The sequence below is a fragment of the Diabrotica virgifera genome, chromosome 4 (assembly GCF_917563875.1).
Source record: "Diabrotica virgifera virgifera chromosome 4, PGI_DIABVI_V3a".
Classification (NCBI taxonomy): Eukaryota; Metazoa; Arthropoda; class Insecta; order Coleoptera; family Chrysomelidae; genus Diabrotica; species Diabrotica virgifera.
Window position 1 is genome coordinate 107,489,908 of NC_065446.1, and position 13,193 is coordinate 107,503,100.

The following is a 13,193-nucleotide window of genomic DNA, read 5'->3' on the forward strand; positions in this document are numbered from 1 at the left end:
TCTTTTAACCCTGCTTGTTCATATGTGTCTATCCTTAGACCGTTCATGACTACGTTATTTATTCGTCGGTGTTTTTCCATAACTTCCATGTGGTTTGTTATTTCTCTGAGTTCCTCCTTGATTTCTATATTCTCTTGTTTTAGTTCCGCATTTTCTTTTCTCAGCGCTCTGTTTTCTATAATGAGCTTTTCTATTGCTTCCTTGCTTTCTTTTTGATTTCTTTTTATTTCCTTAATGTCATCGGTGAGGTGGCTCATCATTATTAATAATTGATCAATTTTTGTTTCTTCATTTCTTTTCTCTTGATTTTTTGTTGGTGTTCTCGAGAACTTTTTGCTCTTTCTAAAAATATCATCTTCCTCGTTATCCATATATCTGTCCTTCATTTTTGACCCTCCTTCTGACTGTGTGTCATCACTGTCTAAAGTTTCCAGATACCTTTCCATTTTTCGGCGCCAAACACTGTCTTCCACCTCAAAAGTGCAGAGAAGACAGCGTTTACCGTATTTATTTTGTATATTTATTATCGGTTGTTATTTTCTGTGGTTACCTGGAAAATCTACTCACAACGGCAACGTCGCAATTTCATCGGCCAGAGTTTCGTGTCTACGTTTTGTTGTTAAACAGGCTTAACAATTTTAGCGATCTTACTTTTTGTATGTCCTTGGTTCTATTTTGATGTTATTTCACCGATTTTAATGTTTTTAATTATCACTAACCTTAACTTAATGTCTTATATTGTTCACTGGATACTTTTAATAACTTATTTCCCGTTACAACTCTCAAAAATTGAGTTTATTGCAGACGGTAAATACAATATTGGTTTTCGTTTTGACTGCCGTGTTGCCAATCACGATTGTGTTGCTCCTGGACGATTACTCTTCACTTAATCCCTATTTTAAATATTTAAAAATCGTTTTTGCTGTTCTGAAGAATTTTGGATTTTGCGGTTGCGTCATTCTTTCTTCTTCTGGACCGGCGAGTTTGTCCTCAAACAACTTCTTGGGCCATTTCTATATATGCTTAGGTTAACTATTATAGTGTAGGTGTAGAGAAAGGTCAAAAATAGATTAATAATAGCATAGGAATGTTAAATTCATAATAAATTGTATGAATAAAAAAATATTAAGATAGGAAAGTAAGCCTAATGTTTTGTTTTTATTGTATCCCTATGAGCATTCGAAAATCTGGTCAAGTTTGGAGCGCTGTAAAACCTAGATAAATAAATAGAATTAAACACCTTTATAGTGGAAATTTTTCGCTGAAAAACGCTCTACTAAATTGCTATAATGTTATTTTATTTTAAAATGAACTGAAAAAAAGTTATAACCTCCAAAAGGAAACTTATTAAAAAATTTTTACTTATTTTTTTTATATCTTTTTTGTTGGCCACTTGACAATAAAAGGTAATAGAAACAAAATCGTAGAAAATTTTATTTGCTACATTTTATGTTTTATTAGATTTTCTGTAGGATCGCTAATTTAGGAGACACAGCGCGAAACCCCTTTGCACCCCCTTTCCAAGATTACATCCGGGGCACAAGGGTGGCGACCCCACAAACCTGAACTTAAGTCTACTGATCCTCCCTATACATTAAAAAAATAAAATTTACTCCTCTAACAAATGCATGGTATGGTCTAAAAAATTTAACATTTCAATGGACTAAATTGATATGGAGAGTTTTTTGCCAATATTTGCCTCTTTATCGTTTACTCTACCGGTTAATTTTTACAGTTGGTTGTACTAAAAATTATTCTATAATATACTCATTAATTTAAACAAGTTATGTGAAATTTAGTAAACATTTACACTTATGTATAAAAGGCTTTATATTTATTTAGAACGATCTGTTGTCGTATACTTACATTATTCCTTGCCCCTACGTCAGATCCCAGTTCAATCATCCGATCTACCAGCGATGTTCTGTTGTCCTTTACTGCATACATGAGAGGTGTCATCCCGGTAACCTGGAAACAACAAATAATTTCATTTGTTTGTTCAATAGGTAAAGTAAAAAATTCGGCGGAATAAAAATGGTCTTTTATTCGAGCTTACCTTTAGGTTTTTTAATAGACATTATTTAACAGAATATTTAATTTGAGATATTAGGCCAATAAAGAAAAAAATAACTGAAAAAATCTTATTGAGGTTTTTGAAGATTCTAAAGGTGATGGGTAAATCTTATGAGGGGTAGTTGATAAAAATTTTCTGAAAACATACAGCTGATTTTATTTTGTTTTTAATAATCAAAAACAGTGAGAAAATTACTTTTTTTACCCATAAAACGTTTCTTATACATTTCAGAGAAAATGGTTATAGATTTTAAAGTTCTTTAATTTGCGAGTGTTACAAATTAAAACACATAAACAATTGACCGAGATATTTGCAAAAAACCCTAATTTTTTTTAGTCCAGATTTAGCCATACGGCTCACACTCCCTCTAAGGGGAAAATTGACTCATCCCAGATACCTACGGTATCAAAAGGATTGAGCTCTAGTGGGACTCTTTCCTTGTTATCGAGCCCTAGGTGACTTGGTATGCAGGTGTATCTCCCAAAAATTTTCGTACACACCTGGCCATTGCGGGTAGTACAGCACAGCTTTCTGCATGGTCTGGTAAAGATGTTCATTTGGACCCAGCTTTTTTATGCTTTCGAGGAGGTTCTTCGGAACCAATCCAGTGGTAGACACAATAATAGGTATCGTCTGGGTACTTTGCATTCTCCATTGTCTTCGTATTTGAATTTCCAGATCTTTGTACTTGGCGATCTTTTCAGTAAAGGACCCCGCACAAACCTTATGGAAAATAGGTCCCAGTGGATTTCGTTCATACTTTGGGAAAATACTCTTTGAAGCATCCTGATAGAAAGTTCTCATGGGCACAACTCAATCGTATGAAGGATTTTCAAGATATAGAGGTCCAAACTCGGAAAATTATAAGATTTACGGGGTATTCCAATTCCGTGAGTTACTGGTTATTTCGCAACATGTAGAAGTTTGGATCAAGGAAAAGTACTAGTAGTCTAGGATTTTTTCCTGGCTATCCAATGGCGACCTTTACTTTAACCTTGACCTTCAACGGGCGTCATCTTCTAGAGTTTCGATGGTTTTAGGTATTAAATTGATATAAACAGATTACTCATGGGTTTTTGGGATCGCAAAACACGAATATGCCATCAGAATTGCCCTCCGGATGACGTGGTGGCCAGAGCCACTGCAAGGGACGTCATCTTCTAGAGTTTCGATGGTTTTCGGCATTTAATTGATGCAAATGAATTACTGGAGGGTTTTTTGAGGTCGCCAAACACGAATTAGCCAGCCACCAGAACCGACTCCCGGAGCACCTGGTTTCCAAAGTCAATGAAAGGGGCTCCTGGAGTTTCGTGGGTCTTTGGTACTACATTGATGCAAAGGGATTAATTATAGGTTTTTGGGGTTGCTGAACACCAATACGTGATCACATTGTGCCGTAGGCACTGTCAACATCCAAACATCTCTGTGTCAGCACGTTAAAGGAGAATAATGCCATTGCGGAACCCATATTGAGTGTCACTAATATCCAGTTCCAGTTTAGAGTGTATTCTGGCGTGGATAATTTTCAGCAGAATTTTCAAGGTATGTGACATTAAGCTTATGGTTCGGTAGTCACTGCATTATTTGGCATTCATTTTCTTTGGCAAACACAAAAATGCTGATGTCAACATTTCTCTAGGGATGATTCCCCTAGTATAGATAGCGTTGAACAGTTCCACTATCATGTCCAGATTTTTCCCGTTGACCAACTTTATCAGCTCGCTAGGTAATTCATCTGGACCAGCAGATTTATTGATTTTCATAGAGCCTATTGCCTGACTAACCTCTGATTTGGTTATCTCTGGGCCCACATCTCCGGTTTATCTATCTACGGATGTACTAGCTTCTCTCTGGTCATGAAATAGTTCCTCGATGTACTCTTTCCATCGTCTTAGTTTTCGTTCTATCTCCATTATAATATTTCCATTTTTGTCGAGCAATATATTTGAGGTTCTTCTGTTTCCTATTCCGGCTAGTTCTTTGACTTTTTTATGTAGGTTGAAGTTGTCATATCTGTTTTGCAATTCTTCTATTTCTTTAGATTTTTCAGAGAAGTAGGTTTCTTTAGCCTCTCTAAATTTTCTTCTTATTTGGTTTTGAAGCTGTTTAAAGCGGGTCTTATTGATGGTTTTGTTTTTTCTCCTATTATTCATCAACTCTAGAATTTCCTCCGTCATCCATTCTTCTTTCTTACATTTGGTTAAGTACTTTCTTACTTGGCTCTAATATAGAGGTTTTGAAGAATTGCCACTGCTGTTCTACGTTGCAATTATTTCCTGGGTTTCTGTCTAGATTTGTGTTGATTTCGTGTTTCAGATTTTCTTTGTTTCTTCTGATTTTAGTTTCTGTATGTTAAGTTTATTGTTGGATTCTACCGCATACTTTTAAGTGATACGGACGTGTCTAGTAATCGTATTTGGTTTAATAGCTTGTTAATTAGTTCTAGTTTTTTCTTTGTGTTTTGGTGATCGTTTAAAAATAAATACATAAATTGTGTGTTTTTAAATAAATAGACCCCGTAATGGGGGATAAAAATGTAAAGACGTCCTTTTTGACGAAGGAAATTGATATGGACGTGTCTAGTGGAAATAGTGTATTGGAAACTAGTGGTGAAACAACTCAGGAAAAAGATGATTTGCAGTCCAAGGAAAAGGAGGTAAAGCATTTTAATTTGCAGTCAGATAAGTACAATTTGAATAATATCTGGGTATATATTGAAAGAATTGGTGATTTAAGTAATTTATCAAGATTTCACCCCATGGTTTTAGGAGATTTACTATTCAAAATTTAAAATTTACTCACATACAGCAAATACGCATTATTGGGAAGAACAGAATAAAAAGTCTTATTAAATTCTCGTTTAGATGCTAACAACTTAGTAAATAATAAGTCTCTAAAAGAACATAATTTACGAGTTTATATACCAAATCACTTGTTAGAAGTGAAAGGGTTGGTAAGAGACGTGGATACGACGTTTATTGTTAATTATCTTTTAGAGAATATTGAATGTACGTCAAAAGTTTTTAATATATATAGAACAAAACGTAGGATTTAAAAATAAAGTACAATAGAATATGTAGATAAGAAAACTGTAGTCATTACTTTTGAGGGAAGTATTCTACCTAGTTTCGTTGCTTTCAATCGTGTTTATTTTCCTGTTGAGCATTTTGTTGGTAGGGTTGTACAATGTTACCGGTGCCTGAAATTTGGGCACGTTTCTAAGCACTGTAAAAGCTCACAGGAATCCTGTATACAGGGTGGTGAAATAAAAAATCCAGATCATAAATGTGAGAAAACTATGTTTTGCATTCACTGTAAACATAGTAACCATGTAATAATATCTAAAAACTGCCCTTTTTATGAAAAGCAGAAGAAAATCAAGACCATTATGATAGAGCAAAAAACTACCTTTTTAGAAGCAAAATTGTATTACGAAAATTCATCATTCTCCGGCCAAATCAGTCACAATCCTTTTTCTGTTCTTTCAAGTTATGATAAAGAATTTCCCACACTCCCTGTAAATAGCAATATTGTTTCTTTAAATCGGCCTAATATAAGTATGAAACAAACTCAATTTTCAACACACCGTCAAACTAATTCTAGTAGTGAAAACCTTCCTACAGCAAAGAAAAGAAAAACCAACACCCCTCCTATGCAATCACCAGCACATCAACCACATTTTCCATTCACATTTGGACCCTCACAACCCTTATCCCCTAACTCATACAAACCAAACTATGGAAAAACTGACAACAAAAATTAATTAGCTAAATGTGTGTCATCTTTTATAATCAATCTGTTAAGCAACATTCGTACATTGGAAGCAATAAAAACAATAGACGATAAAACAATAATTTCAGGTTAAGAACAAGTATTGTATAAAATAGATAATAGTAAATTTTAATGTCTCTTAAAAATACTTTTAAAATAAGTCAATGGAATGCTAGATCTGCGGTTGCCAATAAAGGTAGCTTAATGAATTATTTAAACAAAGAAAAATAGGCGTTCTCCTTTTAAGTGAAACATGGTTTAAAAAAAATTTGCAGTATCGATTTAATGATTAAAATCTTATCAGAAATGATCGCGAAGATGGTTTTGGCGGTGTGTGTATATTAATTCATAATTCAATTTCTTTTAGTGAATTAAACTTAAATTGTAATTTTAATAAGGATATTCAAGTTTGTGGTACAAAGATTAAATATGAAAAAAGTGAATTAAGCATATTATCTATATACAGATCACCTAAAAGTAAGAGCACAGTAGATGATTGGACAAATATTTTCTCGGAAGTCAGTAAACCAGCAATTATAGGTGGATACTTCAACACTCATCATGTAATCTGGGGATCGACTTCTAATGACGCACTTGGGAAACAACTTATAACAGTTGCAGATGACTTGGATTATAAAGTAATAAATAATGGTCAACCAACTGTTTTTACTCGACCTGGCCAAAATACTTCAGCCATTGATGTAACTTTTGTTTCACCTGAACTAACTAGTAAAATAAACTGGTCCGTCTATCCTGACACTTTAGGTTCAAACCATTTTATCATCAATATGGAAATAAATTGCCAGAATAAAAATGAGGAGATTAATCCTGCAAGCAAGTGGAACGTAAAAAAGGCCAATTGGTATTTATATACATCTTCTGTAAAACAATTTTTTGATAAGCAATACCAAATGGAAAATATATCAGAAAAATACAATTTCTTAATAGATGGGATCAACCAGGCAGCAGAAATTTCAATTCCACGGTATAAACCTTTTAAAAACAAAATTCGAACCCCTTCCCCCTGGTGGAATAGAGATTGTGACAAAATCATCAGTGAGAGACAAGAATCACTTTCAAATTATAAACACAATTCGAATTTTGAGAACTATTTGAAATGACAAGAGACCATAGCAAACGGTAAGAAAAAACTGAAAGCAATCGCCAAACAAAGTTGGAAAAATTTTGTATCCACCCTAAACAAAAATACTCCATCATCATACTTATGGAATCAAGCCAGGAAAATAAACAGAAAACCAATATCGAATACAAAATGCTTTGACAGTACATTAGAGGAAGAATTTTTTGACCAGATAGCACCACCATCTGTTAAACCACGAGAAATTATAATAGATACTACAAAAAATAATGAAAAGGAATTTTTACTAGAACCATTTAAAATTGCTGAGTTAGAATATGCACTCAAAAACAGATGCAACACAAGCCCAGGATTAGACAATATTAAATATCCTATGATTCAATTTCTTCCTAAAATTGCTAAACTCTTTTTATTAGATATATTTAACGACATAATTATCAATAATTTAGTTATTCATGAATTTAAAGAAGTAATTATTATTCCTATTCTCAAACCAGGTAAAAATTCCAACTTAGCAGATTCGTACAGACCCATTTCCCTTATGTCTTGTTTACTAAAAACATTAGAACGAATGATCAAACATAGACTAGAATGGTGGTTAGATAGGAATAACTTACTTCCAGAATTTCAATTTGGATACAAAAAAGGATGTGGTTCTATAGGCGCTATTGCTACATTAATAACAGACATTCAGGATACATTTACCAATAATACATATCTACCTACAATATGTTTAGATATAGAAGGTGCATATAATAGTGTTTGTCTTGACATCCTAATGGAAAAAATGATTAGAAATTTTCACATACCAGCTGCATTAGCGAAAACCATACTCAACTTTTACACTTGCAGAAAAATTTATCTGAGATCTAATAATAATAAACTAATAGGTCCTCGATATAATAACCTAGGACTTCCACAAGGGTCAGTTTTAAGCCCTCTATTATTTAATCTGTATACAGCTGACTTGCACAATATTTCAATGGTAAATAACAGCTTTAATATAATACAATATGCTGATGATTTTCTGATATACTCATCTTCTAAATCATACGAAAATTGCATACAAATTTTAGGATAAATGGACGACTTCTCTAATAGCTGGTTCAAAGAAAATGGATTTGAAATAGCACCAAGCAAATCCAGTATATGTATTTTCACGAGACATAATCTCCCAAAAATAGACAAAATAACAGTAAGGAGTCGTGAGTATAATTTCTATGCCGCAATTGAATATTTAGGGATGATTCTTGACCGTAAATTAACTTGGAACCTACACATCGAATTCATGTTAAACATATGCAACAAGGGATTAAATTTCCTCAAAGCAATTTCTAAAACTTGGTGGGGAGCCGATGTAGAAACGGCATTGCTTTTTTATCGATGCATAAGATCAATCATCGATTATGGATGTGTTTTGTATGGTTCAGCAGCTAAGTATATCTTGGGAAAAATAGACGTGTTTCAAAATACAATATTACGTATTTGCCTGGGTACTATGAAGTCAACTCCAACCAATTCGTTATATGTTGAAGCTCTTGAATTTCCATTGAGATATAGAAGAGAATATCTTAGTCAAAAATTTCTGATTAATATTTGTCATAGAATCCCCTCTCTCTACTCCAATATTAGCAAACTTAATAATGCAGATTTAATAAATAAATATTGGATCCACAAGAACTCTCCTCCACTTTGTGAGGCTTTTAGAAATCTCTCATATTGTGATTACACCAACTCACATACATATAATAGCTCAAACTTTGAAGACTTTGATGCTTTTTTGCAAACTATTACGGTAATTAAACCAAGATACCATGTAAATACTGCAATCAGCTTCAATATTTTAAGAAATTTATTAGAAAACTGGCCAGAATCAACAGTTATTTACACAGATGCATCAAAGTCTTCTTTTGGCACTGGATGCCGCTTTTTATATCCCCTCAAAAAGTATAGAAAACATGTTTACACTGGATCATAATTTTTCAATTTTTACTGCTGAAGCCATAGCAATTTATGAAGCATTATAGTATATTAAGTATGGAGAACGGTAACGGTTTTATACCGATCGAAGACAATTGTTTGGAGGAGGAGCGGAGCGACTACTCCAATTATTGTCTGAGATCGGTTACCCTTAACGTTCGACATGCTTATAACGTTTTTTGCACGATTGATACCATTATAAATTATAAAATTAAACATTTTCGTCATATTGACTAGTTTCATTCATTTTATCAAGATAGATACTTTGGTTGTTAGGTAGTAACTAGGGTGCATAACAACAATGGAGATTTGAGTTTTTATTTAGTTGTCAATAATTTTAAAGTATATAAAACTTCGTCCATTACAAGTAAAATCAAATCATTTGTTCTTAAGATACGCCAAAGGAAAATGTTGTGCTCAAGTAATAGGGAAAGGGACGATCGGGGGCTGGCCTTCTCAAATTGCCAAATTCTTAAATTTGCCTAATCCCGAGAACTATACTGGCCATTCGTTCAGGAGGACATCAGCAACGCAAAAAATATTGTGCAATACTAGTAATACTACTAATGTATGCGATTCTGCAGGAGTTTCTGTTAGAAGTGAAACCACAGCCCAAACAAGTGGGATTTCATTAAATAATTTAACAAATTGTACCATAAGTTCCAACATTAATAAATAATTCGTTAGTTTTCTTTATTCTTTCAAAAAATAAATTAAAATTAAGAGATTTTTTAACTCGACGTATTATTTTGTATTTTGACAACGACACCCGACTTGGGCGTCGAAACGTTAATAAAATCATTTTTAGGTAAAATTGTGGCTTATTTCCCATTTGAATATACTTGATCATATTTTTTTGAATGTACAAAATATATACAACAAGCTGATGACTTAATAAAAAATTTAATCAAACATAAAATCCTTTCTCCCTATAACATTTGCTACCTTTTGTCATTAAATAATAAAACCGTATATGACTATTTAACAGAATTTATTTCAAAAAGTAACCTTAACTTGTGAGCACAGTTAAACTAGTAACCTTTGTTTTACCCCATTTGTTTAAAACCTTCTTTCCGTGACCCAGTCTAGTTTGTGTATTAATTTAATGTCTTGATGGGTCCCTAGACGAGAAGCGAGTAACCATGTGCATTCCTTACTGATAATCAAATAGGTATTGTGATAACTACTTTCTTTTCTTTGCTTTAGGAAGAACTTAAAAAGTTGTGACTGGCTGAATGGCAAAAGCCTGTGCCAAAAAAAAAGTTTATTGTTGTTGCGGCTTTTTTGCGTCTTTTTTAGTTGAAGTTGAAACCTAGCAATAAGAAGACTGTGATCAGAAGATACGTCCACTCCTGGATATGCCTTTACTGCCTGAATTGAGTTTCGATATCTGTGCTTTATTAGGATGTAGTCAATTTGATTTCTGACGATTTTGTTGTCTTTGTCAGCTGGAGATTTCCATGTATAAAGGCGTGGCTTAGGTAATTTAAAGACATTTGAGGCTATAACATTATGCTCCTGGCAAAATTCAATTAGGCGATCCTCTCTGTCGTTTCGTTCGCCAAGCCCATAGGGTCCTACATTAGGGTAGCATTTTCCTTCGCCAATTTTTGCATTGAAATCACCCATGATCACTGTTATGTCTCTAGATGCTGGAAGATGTAATGTTTTTTGAAGTTCGCTATAAAAGTTTTCTATTTCTTCTTCATTTTTGTCAGCAGATGGCGCATTAATCTGGATAAGGTTCATTTTTCCATGAGCTGTCAATAACTGCAACATTATAATTCTTTCGGACATGGGAAAGAAGCTTGTTACTGATCTCGTTACTTTTTCACTGAGGATCATAGCAACTCCATATCTGTGTTGAGTGTCGCTGCTTCTAGAGTAATAGATTCGTCCATTGTCTGTATTGAGTTCGCCAGAGCTGACCCGTCTTGTATCGCTTATTCCTAATATATTGATATCTAGTCGCATCATCTCTTGCTGTATATTCCTCAGTTTCCCAGGTTCATACATACTTCTTACATTGCACGTAGCGATTTTGTAGGTGGATTTGTATATATTTAGTGAACAGGGATTTCGCTGACTAACGGCCTGGGAAGCCCTGTCGTTATTGTTGTTTCTTCCCCTGCCGAATCTTGGCATCCGAGAACCATGATTAGTACGTGGTTGATTGTCATTTCTGTAAGCCATGACGATTTCTAGGGATACTTCACGAGTTTTTAATGCAGTGGTTTCCCGTTGCCTTCTGCATTCTTATACCGTTGATCATTCTGTAGGGTTCATCCGCCTTCGAGACCGATTTCTCAGTCTCAGGACAAAAGAGTGCCCTGTCACTTACCAACTTATCCGCCCGAAGCCGTTGGTCAGTAAGTGGGGGATTGCTTATACCGGCAATAATTCGGTGAAGAGCAGGTATGTAGTAGAAAGAAATATAGTGACCCGTCTGCCCTTGGAAACCTAATAGCCATTCGAGGTCGGAAGAAGAAGAGGTAGCCAAGAGAGGCCGATAGGAAAGATTAAAGACATTTCACTCAAGACTAGTTGGAAAAGAGTAAAATGTGAAGGCCCTTATGATCCGCCAGGTACGTTTCATAAGCGTATGAGTATTAATTCACTTTGTATTCCCGCTCATCCTTCGGGGTGTTGACTACAGGCTGTATGGCTCGTCCAGCAAGCCATAGCCCGGGGATAGGGTGCACGCCATTTTACAATGTAAACACCCCAACTCCATGACCCGACACTTTGGACCTTATCACGACCCTAATTGCAACCAATACCGAATGAGAACAAATGATGAGGTCAAGCAGATGTATAGTCCAAGAAATTAAATCTCAGCGTCTAAGATGGGCTGGCCATGTATATAGACTCCCTAATAACCGCCTTAGCAAACTGATCTGGAAAGAAGCCCCCACAGGAAGAAGGCCTTTAGGACGCCCAAAAATGCGATGGAGAGACAATATATGGTCAGATCTAAGAACAATGGGACTACCCACTGACTCAACTATCATTGACGACCGTTCGAGATGGAAGCGAGTTGTGCAGTCAGCGAACCCACCCCGAGTTGTAGTGCTACAAACTATGGTGGAGAAACTTGCAGGCAGCTCATAACAAGTTGGCCTACAAATGAATATCACAAAAACAAAGACAATGAAAAACACAGACGACCCCAGAAGTAGGTATAACTATAAATGTCAATGACATAGAACAAGTCCAAGCATATAGCTACGGAAGCCTTCTTCTTCTTCTTCTTCTTCTTTTTATATAGACATTACTCTGTCTGTTTTTCAATGTGCCTCCAGTAAGTTGTTATTCCATCTTTTTCGTGATCTTTCCACTGATCGTCTTCCTATTGGGGAACCGTCTCTCGCCGTCCTTACTACTCTATTTGTTGTCATTCGGCTTATGCGATAGTTCCATTCTACTCTTATGCTTTTCACCCAGTTATTAATGTTGTCCACCTTGCATCTCCTTCGTATATCTGCACTTCTAGCTCTATCCCACATCGTCTTACCATCGATTTTTCCCAATATTTTCGTCTCTGCTGTTTCTAGCATTCTTTTTGTTCTTTCTGTATCAGGTCGTGTTTCTGCCGCATATGTCATTATTCTGCCTTTCACTTCTTTTCCGATGTTTTTATTTCTCCATATTGTTTCATTCAGGCAACCTGCGGCTCTGTTTGCTTTATTCACCTGATCTTCCACTTCTGTTTCGAGCTTTCCGTAGCTGCATAGTGTGATGCCTAGATATTTAAACTCCATGACTTGTTCTATTATTTGACCCTCCAGCTCTAATTTACACCTTATTAGATCTGCTGTTATAACCATGCATTTAGTCTTTTTTGGGGAAATTAACATGTTAAATTTTCTAGCGGTTATATTAAATTCGTGCAGCATACGTTGTAAATCATCTTCACTTTGAGAGATTAGTATTGCGTCGTCTGCGTAGCAGATTATTTGAAGTTGTTTTTCTCCCATTTGGTGTCCTTTTTTTGTTCTTACTTTTTTTATTATTTCGTCCAGCTACGGAAGCCAAAATCTGAATTTTGACAAAAGAAAACCAAATTTTGACAAAAAGTGCGAAAAACTAGAAGAGCAATACCGGCATGGACAGAACTTGGAAAACTTAGTTGGATACCTAAAAACCGCAAAATACCTCAATACTTAGAAACAAAGTGTTCAATTAGCGCATCCTTTTTATCATGACATGTGGATGCAAAACCTGGACATTAACCAAGGCAAATTTAAATAAACTGAACACAACAGAAAG

At 34.9% G+C, this 13,193-nt stretch overlaps 1 protein-coding gene across 2 annotated transcripts in view; it reads right to left on the bottom strand.

Annotated features, from left to right (window-relative positions):
• LOC114325672 (serine/threonine-protein phosphatase 6 regulatory ankyrin repeat subunit A) overlaps positions 1-13,193 on the bottom strand; it is a 314,485-nt gene that overhangs the window by 251,601 nt on the left and 49,691 nt on the right. For both annotated transcript variants that reach the window (XM_028273796.2, XM_028273793.2), the window contains exon 3: positions 1,867-1,968. In XM_028273796.2, the coding sequence (XP_028129597.1) occupies positions 1,867-1,968 (102 nt within the window). The remainder of the gene's footprint in view (positions 1-1,866; positions 1,969-13,193) is intronic.